The sequence below is a fragment of the Linepithema humile genome, chromosome 1 (assembly GCF_040581485.1).
Source record: "Linepithema humile isolate Giens D197 chromosome 1, Lhum_UNIL_v1.0, whole genome shotgun sequence".
NCBI classification, from domain to species: Eukaryota; Metazoa; Arthropoda; class Insecta; order Hymenoptera; family Formicidae; genus Linepithema; species Linepithema humile.
The window spans coordinates 3798524-3819500 of record NC_090128.1 but is presented as its reverse complement, the minus strand read 5'-3'; the positions used below and the strand labels follow the sequence as shown (position 1 = coordinate 3819500).

At 36.3% G+C, this 20977-nt stretch overlaps 1 protein-coding gene across 2 annotated transcripts in view; it reads left to right on the top strand.

Moving 5' to 3' along the window:
* The window catches only part of cort (cortex), a 39494-nt gene extending 22685 nt beyond the window's left edge, over window positions 1–16809 (top strand). Inside the window, exons 2-9 of one of the 2 annotated variants that reach the window (XM_012371184.2) lie at window positions 12192–12428; window positions 12514–12586; window positions 12954–13145; window positions 13213–13362; window positions 13698–13893; window positions 14335–14536; window positions 14678–14990; window positions 15070–16809. In XM_012371184.2, coding sequence (XP_012226607.1) covers window positions 12192–12428; window positions 12514–12586; window positions 12954–13145; window positions 13213–13362; window positions 13698–13893; window positions 14335–14536; window positions 14678–14990; window positions 15070–15191 — 1485 coding nt within the window. In that variant the 3' untranslated portion in view covers window positions 15192–16809. The remainder of the gene's footprint in view (window positions 1–12191; window positions 12429–12513; window positions 12587–12953; window positions 13146–13212; window positions 13363–13697; window positions 13894–14334; window positions 14537–14677; window positions 14991–15069) is intronic. The other variant, XM_012371185.2, reaches the window with a different exon arrangement.
* Window positions 16810–20977: the final 4168 nt, after the last annotated feature.

Genomic DNA, 20977 nt, shown 5'->3' with positions numbered 1-20977 from the left:
ACACCTGACTTTTCATTTTTGCAAATATCTTACGAGATATGATTCTTTTTGCAAATATGAGAGAAGGAGAGAAGCAACTTTAAGCCATAATATTAATTGTACGGAAAGCTATACTTTCTAAATCTTACGGAGAAATTTGATCATCGAATCTAAGCGCACCGGTAATGCATTTGATTCCCCGAGGATCAGCTTGTACATGCCGTGACACGGTATTTACGGCGATGTCCTACGCGAACGATCGCGAAGCCCGCTTCTTGGGTGGCACCTCGACTCCCCGGGGGGTGCCACTCTTCCCTGCTTACCCCCCCCCTCCCCCCCCCCTCGGCCGCTCGAGAGAGAAAACACTGCGACATGACATATTCTAATGATATTACCACGCCCGGATGTGCAGCGCGTTCTCGTCGCGCCGCGGCCGCTCGCGATCGCCGAGCGATATTCATTTTTAGATCCGCGATGAAAATGTACCGCGCCGCGTTCCGGCTCATCTCGTATCGCCGTGCCGTCATTCCGCCCGGCTACTAAGAGGCGTAATTAACTTTTCTCGATTACGTCGCAGATTATAAGCACCGTTTTATTTCAATAATCCTTCCATCATCGTATCTCCAGGCCGGAGATCTCGAAGGGCATTCGATTTAATCTATCGACGATGAAGAGAAAAATCCCTCTCTTCCCCCCCCCCCCTCCCCTCCTCCCTCGCTCTCTCTTTCTCTATCTCTCTCTCTGATAAATCCAATCAGATCGGCTGTCGACGTGCGGAGGCTTTTTTCTCATCTCTTCCAGTTCCAGTCTCGGTGTAAACTAGTTTTGTGAGACGGGTAAAGAGGTGGAGTGTGCATCCTCCAGTGATCACATAATCGTACGTTCACCTCCCGAGGGCCTTCCACCTTCTCTTTCCCTCTTCCTCCGCCCCTCGCTTCTTCCCTCGTTTTCTTCTTCTTCTTCTTCTTCTTCTTCTCCTTCTCCTCTTGCTTAGTCCGCTTCTTCTTCTTCTTCTCGGTCTTCTTCTTCTTTCTCCTTTTCCCTTTTCTCTCCCTTTTCTTCGACCTTCGTCGAGTTTCTATCTCGCCATGCCAATCTACTATCGAGCATTCTTCTAAGGTCGATCGAATCGTCTCTCGCGCTTCGGCGCGGCTACCTTACACGATGCTGTTTCATATAAAATGACTAGCGTTTGCACAATGTTGCGGCCGGATTATCTGTACGTAGACGTATATAGCCATCTCTTTATCTCTATCCACTTATTTTATTTCCATATAAAGATGAAGTGTAAGTTTCTCGTGATTTCTAAAAATTCTGGAGAACAATTTGTAAGATCTGCGCGATCTTGAATCTGAATCTGGATTTAATGTACTTTTTATACCGAATTCTTGATACAAATTATGCGTATTTATTATTTAGATAATCTGTTGAAACCGAGAAACGCGGAATTGCGCGTGTTAATGTGAATAATCTGTATTCAGTAATCAGCAGATCGCATTGCCGAGTTACGCACGAACGTGTCCACGGTGGATTAATCATGATTTAAGCGGCTTCTATCCTAATGACTCTCGGGCGCGCCGTCGTAGTTTCCTCGCCCGTATCTACTCTTTTCCTAAACGTGTATAACGGATCATAACTGCAACGCGCGCCGCACCGGCCGCTCGTGCGGCAACGCGCGATTATTGATGGAATTTCGAGAAACGGTCGCGATCCCGCTGCGGAACGAGCACGCGGTAATGTTGCCGCGCTTAACGAACGACACGTCGACACGTTCGAATTGGCAATGGATACAGGTTATTGCCAGCGCGATATCGTGTACCGTCATGCGACGCGATGCATTCAGGAAATGCAGTTGGATGTCGCGCGTAAGCCGAATGTGTAAGCTATCTCCGATAAAATGTGGTGGACTTCGCGCAATAATATTGGTAAAAGCTTTTGTGTCAACTATTTAAATTGTATTAAAGACTGGTGCGAGCTAAGCGTGATGCAAAATTAATGTTATACATTCACAATTAGAATTTTATCTGAATTTTGTATTCATAAATATTTACTTGAACCTATTGAAAATGTACAGAACATGTCGAATTTATGATGCCTTATTTTAATTGCTGATTCTCGTTCTTCGAGCAACTAAAATAGCCTTGAATATCTCAAACGTGACATTTTTCTAGAATTCTTAATATTCAAAAAACGAATAAACAAAATTCAAATAAAATTAATTTCTTATCGTAGTTTTAGGGTAGCCTAATGTAATTTAATGAATGGGCGTTAAAAAATCTTTTAACTCGTACGTCTAATTTAGTGACCGATAAATCTTATCATTTATCTTGCGTTTCAAATACGACACATGTCAGTTGCTAGCTTTTTAATTATTACTCAGCATTGTCTATTTTTGAACTATAAATAATTGTAGATATAGATACGGCGCATTTCATCCGAAAATACCTTTAGAGAATGTTAAAGCATCTATAACACTTAGCGCAGAATTTCTCAGATTTTCGATTCCGTCTAAAATGCCAAAACGTTTGGTGCTTTCGAGCGTGCGAGCGCGAATGAATACCCGGCTATTTCCAATCGGTTCGTGAATGGAGGTGAAACACGCGCTGGTGTGTTCACGTGGGGCCAACACGGCCGTGTCGGCGGGCTCGACAGGTGCTTATTGATGAAGATAAGGCCTTCGGTTACCGAACGGGCGCGTTACTTCATCATGCCGCGCCGCGCGATGGACGCTGGCGATCGGTTATGAGAGCCGGCAATCCGCGATTAAGCAAGAGCAATTATTGATGGTTGTCGCTTAATGCGATTAATCGAATTGATTCGGGGGCAATCGTGACGGCGGCAGCTGCCACGATGGTATTTTCCACCGATCACGGCTCCGTGCGGAGCCGATATCGACTTTTTTCTCCTCCGCCGCGGATTCTTTCCAAGCGCCGCTTGCGATAATTCGCCTTCGTTATCATTATTAAGACATAATGGTAAACCGCTGAACACGTTTACCTTAGAAACAGCGCATAGTAAGATGTGGAACGCGATTGCAAAGCTAATTTAATATCAAAGGATAAGAATGCGAATTTTGCATCTGCAATAACGGGACAAGTGGCGAAAGACCCCGCCTGGATTGTGGAGCCCATTCGATCGCTAAATTATCGCGTGAGGTGTGTACCGAGCCACTGGAATGCACGACGCATTACTTGCGCGTACCGGCGTCTTAATGCATAGGTTTCACGCGTAATGGCGCAATGAACTTGTATCAATCCGCTCACGCGAGCGAGCTTTCCGCGGGCTTTGCCATTATCTTGGAACGACACGCAGAAGCGATGCGCGCAACATATCCTTTCACTACTATTAATCCTTAATCCTATTACGCGTATATACTGTCTCACGTGTGATAAAAACAAAAAAATAGTCTAGATGCTTAGTATTAACAATTTGTAAACAAAAGAATTTTCTTTAATAAATAATGGTGCTTATAAAAATTAATCAAAACGTTCAAAAATCATACACTAAAGCGAAAAAGTGAAAAATTATGTATATCATACAGAAAAGCTCTGAATTTTTAACGTCTATGCAAAGATTTCATATCGCACATTGATCAATCGTATGTGAATGAAAATGCAACTTTTTAATTTTAAGAAAAAAGTAAAGATATTTTGAACGTTTTATAAATTATAACAAAAATAATGAATATAAACATGGAATCTATAATCTACAATATCCAAGCATACTGTTCAAACAATAATTTATAGGCGCGTCACAAGTACATATTTCCGGTTAAGAGTTAATTAATTTATGAAGAACACATGAAGAATTACACGAGCATCAAGGTTGCGCTGCAGATCGAAGGTTATGACGAAAGAGATATATAACCCTTTGACAAAGACAAGACGAGAATGCTATCGCCGCATGCGCGCAGCGAGCATAACTGTGCACTTAGTACAACAAATCGATCATCGTGACATATCGTCGGGGCAGGGCAGCGCTCGCGCTCGTAGGTTCTTTGAATCGTTGGGATTTTCGGGGACCTCCTACGATGCGTCTCACGACAATGCACGACATAAAATTTAAGAACAAAATTTATTTCAGAAAAACAATGATATTTTATTCGTGTCTGAAAAATATTTAATTCTACACATCAAGTTTATGATTATGTGTACTAAATTATTGCAAAAATTTGCATTTCCGAAAAAAGTAAGAGTTTAAAACAATGTATATAAATTAATATTAATATGTATAAATTTATACGTACATTTTCAACTTCTATGTAAAAATTCAGAATATTCTTTCATTCACATAAACCGTTATCGAACACTACTTGGACGGTCACTCTCTCGGAAAATGGCGAGGGAGCATAAAGATAGCAGGGGGGCGTTTGTTATCAGTGCATATAGAAAGCATGTGAAGTTACTGCGCAGTTAAGCGGTTAAGCTATGCTCTAAATCGTGGTATTTGAGACCAGTGGGCCCATCGGAGCGGCTCGGGCTTCTAGCTCGTGTGATCAAATGGACTCTCTCGCGAGCGGGGACACGCGGGGGGACGCACAGTCGAGCCTCGCGAGCCTAGCTACTCCAATCGAGACGGGCCGCTACAACTGCAGGAGGAGGAGCGCAAGTAGGTGGAGAAAGAGTTGCGAAACCGAGTAAGACCTACACTCGCGTAGGTTGTTGCTGCGACGACTCGTTAAGTCGGCGGAGAAGCGACGAAGTCGCCTTGCGAAAGTTATCGCCGCAGTTAAGTCCATAACCAAGCGAGTTTGGTGTTGCCGCGCGCATGCCAGTGTTACCGCGATAACGAATCCGCATATTGCAAAATCTGTTCAATCCTGAACGACAATAATACCCCTCTATCTGCTTGTCTAGAAATAATCCGCTTCGGGAATATTTTATTTAAAGATATTAATTCGGGAATTCCGAAGAATTTCTCTATGTATTTTTATCTATATTTATATCTACATTTGCATGCAAGATCTTTTTTAATTTCTCTGAAAAGCCAAAATTGCAGTTTGGCGCGATTTTCTTAGTTCGTTTAGAACAATCACTGATATAGATATCAACGCGTCGATTGATTTGTCAAGTATTTTAACGTTTTAAACTTTCAATGTATACTTATTTATAAAAATTCTGATAAAAAAATACAATAAGGATGCATTTGTATTCGCGAGAAGAAACGAAACCCGATCTTCGACAACAAAGTCGTACTACCAAGTTATCGCCGCAGTTAACTCGATAACCGTCCAACTCGCGATAGTCATACTTTGACAGGATTAAGAGCTCGTGAAGTTGAGATCGCCGAGTCATGAGAAGAAGTCCGTATTCTTAAGTCAAAATTTATCGACATCTTCATAATGATCGTACTTTGCATTTTATATACTTGCACAATGTATCAAAAGTTCCTAAAACCGATTTCATAATTATTTATGTCCGTATTCAAAAATTTTCATTAAAAAGAAATAGATTCCAAGTTGATCGTAAAAATAAAAGGTGCCTTTTATAATTTTTTATTTGACTTTTTATCTGACTTTTCATATTTATATTTATTTTGCTTTTTATTTTCTGTTTTATATTTTTTAAGCAATCAATATTTCGAGCTGCATATCAAACTGTGGTAGACAGATTTCCACTCGAAAATTTTCGACTAAAACGGCACAATTTAATTCAAAATTTTTCGAGTAAAGTTATAAAAATTACGCGATTTTTTATTTCATAAAAGTAACAGCTATGTGACAAGAAAGAGACATCTTTAATTTTTTGTTATTTGTTAAATGACTGAAACTAATAACGTATATGTCAAGTAACGATAATTAAACGAGTTTTTGTCGCGGAGTAGTAACACAAAATCATGCTGACGATAGTTGTCGCAGTTTATTAAAAAAGATAGACCGAGAAAAATGTTTTTGTCAATATTGAAAGGCCATATTTCTTGCCGTCTAGAAATTATGCAGAGAGAACACAATAAGAAATGGGAGAGCGTTAACATTATTTCATTTGGACGGGACAATCATCATAATGCAATGATTGATTTTTAAACCAAACGCTTAAAAAACATTTAATTTTATTTCACGGATGTTGATTGCATTATTCAAAAATTATTGAAGAAAGATTACTTCTATAATTGCTATTGTTGTGCAGCTTTGTCGTGACAAAACAATAAGTTATAATTTTCATAAAAAGTAAATTAATAATCATACGATATAATTTTATTTGACGTCAATGTATCACAAATAATATATTAAAACTTGCAAAATTAATTAGAAGCATAGAGTTTTCAAGATTTTTCTATGTTTTAATTTGTCTTGCTATCATTTTCCAGATTAATACAACAAAAATTTATATATTCCTACACAGATTATATATCCGAGAAATAAAAAATTTAGTTATTCTGTCAACTTTACGTTAAAAAAATTAGATTATTTCGTATTCCAAGATTCGGACGATAGGAAAGTTTAGTGCGGATTGTAACGCGCTTATTGACTTACCAGTGATGTTTCTATGCACGCGTCGAAATCTCTACGGAAGTTTCCTTCTTGGCAAAGGTGACACGAGGCTCATCCGCGTTCGCGAGTGCTTCTGCAGGCACGACATCGCGGTGCACGCTTTATTCTTTCACTTGCCACTCAGATTCCAGCATCTTGTAGCATCATGCGTACTTCTATCTTTTCTGAATTCGCTGTAAAGTCCCTTTAAAAATTAGTCTGTAACTTATTTATAAATATTCCTTATTTCGAGTTTCTTCTGTGTAGCCGGGCGGATAATAAAATAGGTGTTTCTGGGTTTTTTGCGAAATCCATAAAAAAAGATGAAGTCGTTGTGAGAAGCGTTTGGACGGCCAAAATTTGATATATTTCGTCTGTGCGGTATATCTTATGCTTACAGTTGGATGAACGTCTCTTTATCGATCGGAGCATACATGAGGTGGTTGCAAAGCGGCCTTTCTCTCACGTTCTAAACTCTCGCAGGAAGTTGGCAAATCCTTCTTTTTTATCGGCCTCTCTTTTTCGCTCTCCTACCATGGCCGTACTTTTTGTGTACACACCCCGTTACTTTTTTCCGTCGTAAAAATGTCCAATAAATTAGGAAAACTAGTTCTTAATCGGCACGTAACATCTGGCAATGGTAACGAATTACGCGTGATTGCGAGGATTTCGTCTGAGACGGTTTCTGCAGATCCCTCTGCAAAATCTCATTTCACCGTTGCATACTCGCTTTAACGACGTCCGCGCGGTGTCCACGAGGAGAACGAGAGAGAGAGCGATGGAAAATGTTAAAACGTCTAACTGTATCTCCGCCGAGAATTCGAAAAATCATCGCACGGAGAGATCATTGATCCTTGATCCTTGTAACGACGAGGCCTCCGGGATCCTCGTTTGCCGGAATGATTTTTTGCCTTTCCGCTCGATCGATCCCGACCGGCGCAGCGCGCAGCGCGGTGATCACAGCCGACTCCCACTTCCTCGAGTCACTCGTCGAGTAACCCCGCGGCGTAATCCAACTCGGCACGCACATCGGAATCCGAACGCACTATATAGGATCGAAGCTGCTGCTGCTATTGCTGCTGCTGCTGCTGCTGCTGCACGCTCGCGATCCACCGGAAATCTTCCGCTGATAATATTTCCTCTGATATATTCGATGTGTTATCGCGTGACCCATTCGCCCGCAACGAACCACGCCTCGCGGCGCCGAGGCGAGCCAGGCCGAGCCGAGCCGAGCCAAGAGCCGTAATTCTTTTTTTTTTTTGCCAGAACGATAAGAGTCTTGTTCAATGTCAAGATCTTACATCGTGTCGATTTTCCATGTTGACACGTTCGATTAATAATAGGATTCGCGTTTTTTAAATCTTCCTGTTTTACACGCAAGGATTCATGAACGAAGACGTTTTTTTCACGCGAACTGTATTCGTTTTGCGACGCGTTGTAAAAGATTACGGAAAATATAACTCTCGAGGATCAAATGAGTGTGAAAAAAGTCATTGAGATTTCGATCAACTTTTGGTATCTTCATTCCTCACATTTTGACTAGGAATTTTATGATCGTCGTTTGTCTTTCAATATCGTCTGTACTTACGAAATTGTCGTCTTCAATATCGACAAGCTTGATTATTAAATATCAACACGAAATTGTCGTCTTTAATATCGACAAGCTTGATTATTAAATATCAACACGGTAATAATTTATAATAAATTTTTAGTAAACAATAAAATTCCACCGTCAATAGACACTTTTGAGTGAGACGCTATCCGTCGCTGTCAATATTTCGATACTCGAATTTAGTTCAGGTTGCAAGACGTCAATTGATTAATCAAACTGGACCAGTTAATTATCGATCAAAGAGTGGGGATCAAGATTGAGAGTAACAGGATTGAAAAGCGCGAAATAGCAATCATCGAATCACTATCGATCACGAATCGTGATGGAAGAAGGAAACTCATCTCGGACTTTTCTTCCTCCGCCTCTTTCCGTCCACTACATAGCAGCTTCAATAACTTTGATTATTCATGATGATCCCCGAGAGCTGTCTTGAGTATTCCGGAGTGACTTGAAACCACCGAAACGAGAGCATCAGTCGGTCGCATTTTTCGGCATGTCGATTCGAACTCGGCGCGTATTATCATCGTCCTGTCTTCGTTGTTAAAGGAAAAAAAATCGGCGCGGAATCGCGACGATAACCCTGCCCTAGGATAACCCGACGCACTCCTGCCCGTTCAAGCATCAGCGAGCGACTGAGGGCTGCAGACAGCAGGCCCAGAAACGGGGCCCGCCACGCCACGGTCCCGGCTCTCTCGCGGAGCCCCCCGCGCCGTGTTTCAGGACCAGTTCGGTCGCTTCGGCCGACGCTGCGAGGGAAGGATGCTGTGCTCTCTGAGGACTCCCCACCTGACCGGGGAACTTATGTCCTACGTCCTACGTCGTGCATTCCGCGTCCTGCGCCCCGTCGGAGCTCCCTCTTCCCCACCTGATCGCGGTGCACGCATTTCGCGCCCTCGATCAAGACGCTCGGGAAGATCGCTCCGTATCTTCCGGCGCGCGACACTTACAATGTGCAATTTGGCCAATTTGGAAGAATAGAAGCACTTTATTGCGCAAGATTATTCTGCATTTTTTTCTGTTTTCAGACTATTTCGTTTAAGCAGATTAGTTTTCGGACTTGAACAGGTTCAAAATAATATATTCCTTTTATTGGAAAAATTTTGAGAGAAAATAAAAAATACAGTGAAATTATTTCTTATAATATATAATAGAATAAAATGTGGTTTTACGCTTCTAAACTGACAAATAAAACTTGACGATAATTGAAATAAATTTTATAATATCTATAAATTAATGTTAATAGATGATAAGACATATAACAATAATTAATTTTTTTAAACTTGAAATTAGAATTTATCTTGAAATAAATATTTTCAATTTTTTTTATCTAGAAAAGAGATTTGATTTTTATATTCTGAGCTTTTATATACGTATTTTGGCATGTATCAAGTTACAACATCAAGCATCTTATATTTCATCATTATTCTATTCTCCCCTTTAAAATTTAACAGTCTGTATGGAATTAATCCTATTATATGCAGAAAATTGTAGTGCTTAGAATAATTAATCAAAGATGATCAAACAAAAATCCAATATATTATCTTTTTTTTTATATATTTAATTAATAAGAATATCATCAAAATATTTTAACAAGTAAAATTAATATGCAAAACCCTAATAATAATAAATCATTTTTTATGGCTAATGTAAAATAGATAATTAGCCACTATGCCAGAGATAAAATTGTAAACAGTTTCTTCTTTATCTTTGATTGACAAATTGTAGCCTATTTTAATTGATTTATGCATATTACGCCATACTTCTTCAGTAATGGATTCTCCTCAAGAATCAGTATCAAAATTAATTAATTAATTTATTTTAATTTATTTATGCTCCGCATAGAAACATGCTTATAAACAAGGGAATGGATAAATAGGCGTAATAATTTGTTTCTAGTGAAGCTGTGGATTCGCTAACTCGTTTGTCCCCTTCTTCGGGGCTATTCGTGCTGCCAATCGCGTCATGTACCCCCTCATGGTCCCCCTGGTCCAACCTCTTCGCGTCCGACGGGAGCCAATCGCGTGTCTAACGTACGATCTAATGCCTCGCTCGTAACGGGTGTCGAAAGTGGAGGGAGATCGTCGTCCTTATGAAAGACTTACGGGTCCCAGCGATTTAGATTGTCGGCGTTGCGTTACGCGTTGTCAGGTCACGGTGTTTGTGATTCGTATTACCACAAATTGACAATCACGTCTCGAAATTAAATCTCTTACCTTTGAAATAAAAGAATTTGATTAATCCTGCATTCTAAACTTTTGCGTGTGCTACATAAAAATGAATACTAGAGAAATAAGTAAACTTCAGAACGAGAATCATTTAAATATGATTAGATACACACGTGTACAATTTTCGTCTCTTCTTTAAATTTGAAATGATGTAACAGCACGACATAATATTACAAAATTAATTGTATAGAATGTTACATATTCACGCGTCAATAGATAAGACATTTTCATTATGTTGAAAAATTTTCGCGCACTGCGCTAACTAGCGCAAATAAGCGATGTATTTAAGTTTGAGTAAGTTTTATAAATTATAAGTTTTTATAAGACATGAGTGTGCACGAGCGCACGGGAGCATTTTTCAAGTGTACGTGAGATTGATCCAGCTACGGGAATCAGGTTCGGTAACTTGCCCCATCCATCACTAACCCGGACAGCCAGATGTTCGCAGGGGGTACAATGGTCGTATATGGTATTACCCCTTCGTGCATAATGCCGCTAGCAGAAATTATCCAGCAGCACCCTCCTCACGGCCGCTCGGACGTAGAAAATTTTGGATTTTACGTCTGGTAGGATCTTTTCTCTTCCTGTGGCGCAGCCGTCTTTGTTACAGAGACTGATCCGATCGTGAACTTATTATATGAAGTAAAGAATTCCCATTCGAATTTGGCACAATCATGGAAAAATCAATTTAATTTATTTAATTATTTCAATCTTATATTTTTTTTTTATTTCCACGACTATGATAATTATTCCTTCAATCTGTGTCAATGGACAGCTGACAATGATCATCTCAATGTGATGCACAGCATTATCGCACAATATTTTGACGCGTCGCATTTTGTGAGATTATTTTATATTCACACGCGACTTATATAAATCGTATACGTATACATCGATACGTAATGTTTCGTTGAAATGCTCGCTCAAATATTTGCAATCGTGTATACATTGAGAAAAGCGCTGTCTATAAATAGGATCACGTGCAGTGATCGCTGCAGTTCTTTCTCGAGTCCTTCGAATATATCGTCTCTTACTTCGAGGAACATCCCCTGCAAGAGACAGAGTTTTGCCGCAGGTGGTACGGCCCACGAACGACGCGGCGCGGCGTTTTCGCATCACATATACGTCGTCCGCTGACCGGTTCGAACCGCCAAGCCGCGTCGGAGCCCCACCGCGCTCCACCCGATTCACCGTGGGAATAAAGCTTTCAATTAGCCGCGATGTCGCGAGTTAAGCGGCAATTAATCGTTCCGTGTGCTAAAATTAAACAAGTCCGAGAAACACGACGCATTTTTCCACACGTCGCCTGTAAACAAACGTAAACTTCGTCCGCACGTTCTTCGAAGATGTTAATCACTCTTAACACGAAGTTTCTGTACTTTAATCACTTTGCTGTGGTTCGATTCGTATATCGCCATTGATAAATATCGGTGATTATGAATGCCTGTATATGTATGCGATGATCATTCCTGCGAAAACTTGGTGGATCTACATACTAAAACTTTCTTTGTAGATAGCTAAATCTTAATATATTAGATGTATATTTTTGATTAAAACGTGAAGGAGCAAAAAGAGCCAACGCCATGCGAAAAGGACATCCTTTTTTAGGTTTACAAGCTTTCCTAGGTGTCAAAGTAACAAATAAAACGCGCGTAATCATTAAAAATATAATATCGCTCATTCACGTTTTAATTTGATATTTTTTTTTCATTTTTGCCTTTATAATTTTTGTATATTTTTAGTTCTGTAATAACGCAATATTTTGGAATAACCGCAAAAAGGTTAATTCGTAAATTCGTGTATCTATTTTCAACGGTTTAAAAAAATCGGCTTCCAAAAATGTTGATGCTTATTACGAATGTATATTAAACATATGACATCAAACTTTGTCCATATTATTCCACAGAAAAAGTTTCTGGCGTCTACCCCCGAAGTGACCGTTAACAATCTCAAGCAATATAACAAAGAGAATAATAATCCGAATCCGAAAATCACACCTTGTCCGTTGATACCGAAACAACTCTATCAAGGAGACAGATTCATCCCGTGTCGACGTGGGTACAACTTTGATAGGGCTCATTATCTAGTAACAAAGGAATCGGAAAACGATGACGGACGACATATACTAGATGTTTCTAAACAGGTATGAAATGTGTACGAAATGTTAATTAATTATTGATAATTCTGATTACGTAAATGCATATATTTTAATTTTCTTAAAAAAATAGATCGAAATGTTAGACGCTATGCATCGACGCGAAGCTATGCAGTTGATGATATCACAGCAAGCGTTTATATCAGGTAACGTTCAAATTTAATCTGCATAATCTATTTTGTAACATAATTAATTCTAAAACGCTCAAGTGATTTTTTTGTATGAGTATTATACAAGAGTATTATACAAGAAAATCAAATAAAAAAATTACTTATGCCTGCATAAATAATTTTTCTAATTTTTATTTTCTTGTTTTTTAGATAAAAAATCTCTATTTGTAATTATTTAAACTATCTAATTATTTTATATATAAAACTTTTCAAAATTCTATGCATGCAGAAAAAATTATGTAAAACTGTATTCATAACGCCGAGTGCAAAATTTTTCTCTTTTTAGCATTAAGATAAAAAATTTTATACAAATACGAGAGCATTTCTCTTCTATTTAAAATAGGATATTGCTTATTGACAGGTGTGAATCAAAAGAGGATTCTACACTTTTCAACGACGCCATCTCAAAAAACGAACTTCACATATTCTCCAGATTTCCAAAAAACTGGAAAGTGGAAATGCGTACCGCGTAAAAGACCTCTGATAGGAAGTATGGAGAAAATGTTTTCGATAGATAATTTTTCCAATTTAGAAGGTACGTCGCAGTCGAGAAACAAAGTATAATTAATTATTAATCCATACATCAATTCTTAATATTGAAGATGGGAATGATGCTATGATGGATTGGAGCTGCAATGACCTGATTGGTATGGGCAAACACGATTGCGTGAAAGTATACAATAGCCAAGGCGAGACGTTGACAACGTGGACCGAAAGTGGACAGCTCAGCATCATTAAATGGAGCAATGATGGTAAATATAAAGTATATGGTGAAATATATGTATATAACATATCACACAAACTTATTGAAATTTGTCGTTCCGAATCACTTAAAACAGACACGACAATACGACAATGCTTTGATAAATTATATTTCTTATTTTATAGATAAATCTTTGATTTTTTCTAAAGAGAATCGTATAATTGTATTTCGCTAATCTTTGAACGAAATTTAATACGTACCGAACTTGCATAATAGTGAAAATGATCTTTTCTTATTCGATTTTTTTTAATGTATGCTAAAAAATAATCAAGCAGTGTCTCATTTCAATATAAATAGTAATCGAGTCACATTGTATCATTTTAGGCAGAAAACTAGCAATAGGCATACGAGAATTTGGATTCTCGAAGCTCATTCTGTACGATTTAGAAAGGAATAAGAGCCTGTGGAGCCACATTTGTTTTTGCGTTTATAGGCTTTTGTCCTTTGATAACGACGGACTGGAAGCATGCGTAAGCATTCGTTGTATCTGCTGGACTCTGGATGATCGTCAAATTATCATGTAAATATCGCCTTTACAATTAATTCTGCCGAGATGTAAAGTAATGAAGAACAAAAGTTGCACTCATTTATATTACCATATTACATTCTATTCGGAATTTAAAAGACACACTTTCCTATCATCAATCTGATGCATCGAGAAATACAGACGATTGGAATCACACATTGCTCGTTATTGAGAAACAAAAGTTAATTGCAATTTATCGTTTAAGTAAATATAGAATCTCTTTTTCTAATGCCGCGTTGAAGATTTTATATTATTTCGCACTTTCATCATTAACAATTTCATGTCCTTGTATGGAGAACCCAAGATAGTCGAAATTATTCAAATGAATAATGAAAACGGAAGAAAGTGACGCTGTAATAATAATAAAATAAAGTAATAAGATTGATTTCTCTCTCTCGAAAGTAATAAATAAAAATTAACGTTATTCGTTAACAGAGGATGCACCAACATGATTTCGCTGTATGCAGCTGATACGGGCACGGTGCTACATGCGATAGTTGTCAATTCTGTCCTAACAATGAATCTATCGCCAAATTTTAAATATCTCGCAGTAGTTACGCAGGATTATCGCTGCCGAGTATTTCTCTGGCCGGAGATGATTCTTCACATGCAAACTCGCTTTCGCAGTATGATAAAGGTAAGTGCCGCGAACTGTTCAACCGTAATTAACCTCGCACTCGCTCGACAAAATCGAGAGTTAACAATTAATATTCGTTCGCGAATAAACAAGTGATAAAGATGGTGAAAGTATAGGTGTATGTATTTATATTTGATGCAGGCAATCGCTTGGCACCCGGAAACGTCCGGCCAGCTTTGTATAGGCAACGAAACCGGGTTATTGGTGATATGTGACTGTATAAAAAAAACAAAGCCGCATTTCATCAACACAAAGTTCGAAAGTTCTGTAGAACATCTCCTTTGGAACAAGTTAAGCGGCGAGCTACTTGTCCACTGGAGTTACAAAGAGGAGAACACGCAATACACCATCATTCCAATACTCGCCCATTTGAATAAAGTTGTCGATACGGTCCCATTGAATAAGGAAACACAGCCTTCTTTTATCAAATTCAATGCTGCACACGATAAACTGAGTATGTAAATCATATTTTGTTTTATTCTTTAAATATTTTTCCGCGTATTTTTAATTAAGCTACTTGTTATTTGTTATAGTAATATTTGCAGATGATACTATCGCAATATGGAACTTTTTCGGCCCTAGATCATGTTTTCAAGAAAGCGTACCTCTTTATAGCTACAAAAAAGGAATAATTAACTTTAATCCAATCCGATAGTTTATAATTTTTAAAACTTAAAACTTAATTAAAAAATTTTGAAATTCTTAAAACTTATTCATAAAACATTTTTGGCATCGAAATATTGCCTCAAGAATGCGCACCTTTCTATAGTTCCGCTAGGTGCAAAACAGAAACAATTAATTTTAATCCTATTCGATAATTTATAATTTTTAAAGTTTAAAACTTAATTTAAAATTTTTTAAATTCTTAAAACTTATTTGTAGAACATTTTTGGTACCGAAACATTGCCTCAAGAATGCATACCTCTTTATAGTTTTGCAAGGCAAAAACCCGGAACTTCTATTTTTTTATGTAATTCGATAAATTAAATTATTGCATTTAAAAAAAAAAAAAAAAAATTATAGATAAAGTTCATAAGCCGTCACCACTTATTTCAAAAATATTAGTGTGGCAGTGTTTTTTTGATGTTATCATTTTTTATCCAGAAAATAAGAAAATAATAATTAGAAAAATTATTTATGCAGGCATATATTTGATTTTCTTGGATAATCATACAAAAAAATTACTTGAGCGTTTGAGAATTAATTATGAATAGAGATAGATGGTTTATACTTTTTTGCAAATGTCTAGCATACATGGTCTGTCATCGTTTTCAGATTCCTTTGTGACTAGATAATGAGCCCTTTCAAAATTGTTGCTACGTTGACATGGTATGAATCTATCTCGATAGATTCATCTATCAAGTCGACATATCATATCATGTCAACGCAGTTATAATTTTAAAAGGGCTCATTATTTGTTAACAAAAGAATCTGATGGAAACAATGACGGAACATGTACGCTACATGTTTGCAAAAAGTTATGAAACGTGTACGAATTGTTATTTAATTATTGATAATTTTGATTTATATATGTAAATGTATACATATATTTTAATTTTCTTAACAAAATCGGTCGAAATGCCAAATGTGATGTGTCGGCGTGAAGCGCGTATTGGACAAAAACAGTACGTGAAATCTACGTTATTGCCATGTGAATCATGTATCGTGGAATCCACATGGATATTTGAGTGAATAATAAACGTTATTTTATTATTAATCTAATAATAGTTTATAGTATATACATGTATATACATACATCAGGGTTGAGAAAGTTATTTTGTAAAAGTATCTAGTTAAAGTTACAGTTCTTTTCACTAAAAAAACAACTAGTTACAGTTACAAGTTACCGACTCTGAAAAGTAACACGTCACAGTTATAGTTACTCAAAAAATAACAAGTCGTTACTTTTCAGTTACTTTTTTGCAATAAATGTGCACTACTATTTTAAATATAAGAATCTTACATTTCAATATTTATTAACTTATTATATACTACATAGGTACTTAATTTTGTGTTATATTATTTTATATGTAATAAATCACAATTGTTTTAAACTTAAAATATTAAATTAATTAATAATTTAAAATAAATTATTATACACTTAGATTAAAAATTATAGGATTAAAATTTTTCAGTTTAAAAATTCACGAATTTCACACAAACAGTTGTAACTTTCCGAAAAATCGTAGACTAATGTTTCAGTTCTTCTTAAAGTCTCAACTTTATGTTTATATGATAATCATCCTCAAAGATAATTTATTACTGGGTGGCAGTGCATTCTTTAAATGAGAATTTGTTTATTTCTGTTGAATTTCATAATTAATATCTATACGTTTATTCGTCTATTTATTTAACAAATATCGAATCTACACTTAATATGACAAATTCCATGACAATTGTGTTCCTTTCCTAATGCATATGTTTATGCGACTATGCAAGTGTGTTTGGATAGGCCCTAATTTTTACAATTAATACAATCGTATATAGAATATTAAAATAACTGTTAAATTAGTTACTAGTTACCATAAATGTGTAACTAAGTTAAGTTACAGTTATAGATGAAGAAAAAAGAACGAAGTTAAGTTATATAGTTATCGAAAAAAAATAACTGTAACTGTAACTCCGTTACAAGTAACGAGTTATTTCCCAACCCTGACATACATATATAAAATATTAAAATTTTTTATTACATATTTTTCGAAATAGGCGATATATTTGAAAAAAATTGTAAATATATTACAATACTAATAATGTATATTATAATACTAAATAAAGATAAAAATAATGAAATTTACAAGAAATAGTGCAGATATTTTTTTCATTACTTTTGTGTTTTGTGGAAAAGTGTCTTTTTAGGTAGAATTATAATATGTATACATATCCGACGGATCGGATAAGCCGCAGTTGCCGAGTTGGAGGATCAATTCGCGAAATTGTAAACAGCGACAAATTTTCCAAATTTGACGGCACGTGCTCGCTCGCAAAGAAAAAGGACCCGAGGAGATGCCACAATTCAATGGTAACGGTATACGCGGGAAGCGGCGTAGGCGGACGTCCTTGATTCCGATGATAGCGATCGAGACTCCTCGACTCTCGTCCTCGCCCGTCCATCCTCCCTTTTCCCTCTTCCGCCCTCCCCCCCACCCCCTTTCGGGCGTCCCACCTGATTGGGCCGCGACGGAACTGGATTGTAGGACCGGTCGCGCAGTCACGTGTCGATGACTTTAGCAGGAATCGATGACCGAGGAAGTCAGTATCCTCCTCCCATTTGGGTGGGAAGAAAAAATCTCAAAACTTGTACACTTCGTGTATTTTGTATTTTGTATTTTATGTTTATTAGGTTGTTCTTAATACCATCCACTTTCGTTTAGATAGTTTTTCGAATCGAACACGTAGTATACATATATGCTCGTGAGTCAATGATTAATGATTAAAAAAAGTTCCGAACCACTCAAATAGTTCGTTAGTTAAATAAAAAGTTGATTATAGCATCAATAATTTGTTAATAATGCTTATACTTCATGTATGTGCATCAGATCTCGAACAAAAGATTCAAATATATTGTATGTTCGAACAGTTTAAAGAAAGACAAATAAACTTCGAGTTCCTACCTAATTTTAAGTAGAGATGTCAATTCTTAAATTTTTGAGTATATGTAATTAGTTTGAACAATTCAAACTTACCAGCTCAGAAGGCCCGAATTATTTGACGTTTGGCCACGAGATCCGAGTGTTGCTCGATCACCTGAAATTTGAAACACTAATATGATGTGTATGTTTATTTTAATTTATATTATATTTTAATTCTTCAAATGTTTACAAAATTGAACGATAAAGTGATAAATAAAAATCTGTTCTGTATTCTGTTGCAAGTTAAAATCCCATCTTAAAAAAACATGTAAAGTCAATATTCGCATTCATTGTTGCCGCTTTTCCGTAACGCCGATTGATTATCTCGTGCGTTACTTCGTTGTGCTATCGAGCGGTTGTCATTGCGAAAGTTGCGTACTTTATTTCATATTTTGAGAAGGTTAGTGCAGATATTTTTTTATCCCTTTTGTGTTTTATAAAAAATATTTTAAGTGTCTTCTTAGATAGAGTTATAATATATATATTATATATATATATTATAACTCTATCTAATTATTATAACTCTATCTATTATAATATATATATTACTATTTTAGCTTCTATTTATACGAACTAGACACACACAAGCGCATGCTGCACGCGCGCTATTTATTCTTTTAATTACAAAGAAATATATATATTTCTTTGTAATTAAAAGAATAAATAGCGCGCGTGCAGCATGCGCTTGTGTGTGTCTAGTTCGTATAAATAGAAGCTAAAATAGTAAAAGCACCCGTCATGCGTGGATCGGCAAGAATGATGATAATGCTACAAATAATTCATATCATTAATAATCTCACCGATAAACTTGGCGCTACCATTTAAACGATTTCAGACGGATGCAACATCGATCATTTGTGCATCACAAAAGATTGAAAAATTATTGTCCAGTGTAATGCATTTGCTTATATCTATCATTTATAATCTAATGTTTCATTCGCGTTAGTGAACTTTGCGGTTGTGCTCAAGTAAATCATTCAAGAAAATGAATTCCGCACTTATACGTATAAGAAAAAAAATCTCACACTTTACGTTACATACCGTTTACACATAAAATAATCAATACTAAATAAAAAAGTAAATTTTAGAATTGAAACTGCCAGGATTTTAGCATAAAAATCTAATGAAGTACACGGTATATGTACATAAAATTTTTACATTCTCTTAAATAAAACATACACTATTTAATAATTATAACAACCTTATATTATTTGATAATTATAAAATTTATGTAATTATTATGATACGAAATTAAACATTACGACTATGTTTATATACAGATAAAAACTTTTTGACCTCCTAGATACTGGGCAAATTTCACGTTGCAAAAGATGCCAGCGGCCTTTTCGTACCGTCGTTCGTGCGAGAGTGTACGGGATCGTGTCGCGATACTGTGAATTTACGACGGTCACCGAGCGAATCCATTTGTTTCATCTGCATCTGCTTAGCACGCTAATGCCGCTTTCCTCGTATTCCTTGCCTCACATCGCTAAGATTTTTTCTGAACGGAAACTACGGATTGATTTCTTCGACGTTATATTTATTATTCAAATAACAAACATATTCGTGACGATTGGAAGTTATTGAAATGATTAAAAAGCCACTTAAAAAGATTAGAACAAAAAGAGTAAAATTGTAAATAAATTTATTATTCACAGTCGATCTGGCTGAAAGATAAAAATATTTCTTCACGAGACAAAAGTAAACATTAAAACTATTCCTAGTGATTGCTGTTGATTTGTTGCGGAAGTGACTTTCAATTCAATATCTTTAAGACTTTTTAAAGAAAGACTCGGCGATCAGAATGAAATCTAACGTAGCGAGATCGGACGCTAATGGCAGATGCGATAACAAGCATTCCAGCCGCGCTATCGTCTATCGATGTTCGTTAGTACGGAACATAGCTGCACATTCCTCGAAGAATTTTTGTCAAGATGTTTATAATTAAAGGAAACGTCTATCCACATCTGATAACAATTATTCATGCAGAAATATCTTTACACTATTTTGCATTTCATAACTTGTTAATTACTGCTATTAATTTCTAATGTCTGTTATCAGTGAACTGAGTTTCCGTAAAATTCCTCATTTTTGATAGAACGTAGAATAACAGCGTATATTTAAGACTTTCTGAGGCATAGACTTTGCAACAAATTTTACTCGTACCTATACATAGATACACACATAATTTCCTATGAAAATTCATTTCTCACGATTTTATATCAAAAAGAACTCTTTTTATCTTCTCCATTAAATGTAACATTTATGAATATGTATTTGTACTTTTTTCAAAATATACGTGATACGCGAAATCTAAATAAAATACACGGAAATTGATACATGAAGATAAAAAACAAAAATTGCGAAAACATTTTCACATGATTGAGCAAAATCGCAATCACGTGAAATTTCATGAATAACGAATAATGACATACATACGTGATAATAGACACATAAAAAAATTATTGAATCTTATTTTTACTTGAATATCAAAATATTTGATTATAAAATCAACTTACATTATAAAATCTAACAACTATTCAACTATCTACTTTAAGAATTATCTTTATCGACTGCCTCGGCACAAAATAATTCACCATTCTGAATCCAGGCGGGAGCGAACGCGGTATCTTCGCGTTCTGTAACATTGATCGAGTTTTCTGCATAGACTTTACAGCAAGAAAAGAATTTGAACAAACAAATTATTACACAGCATTTCTCGTGAAAAGTTTATTAATCTGTATACAGCATCTCTATCTGCATCTATTTTAGAGTTAGAATTACATACTCATGTGTAGTGTTATAGAACAGC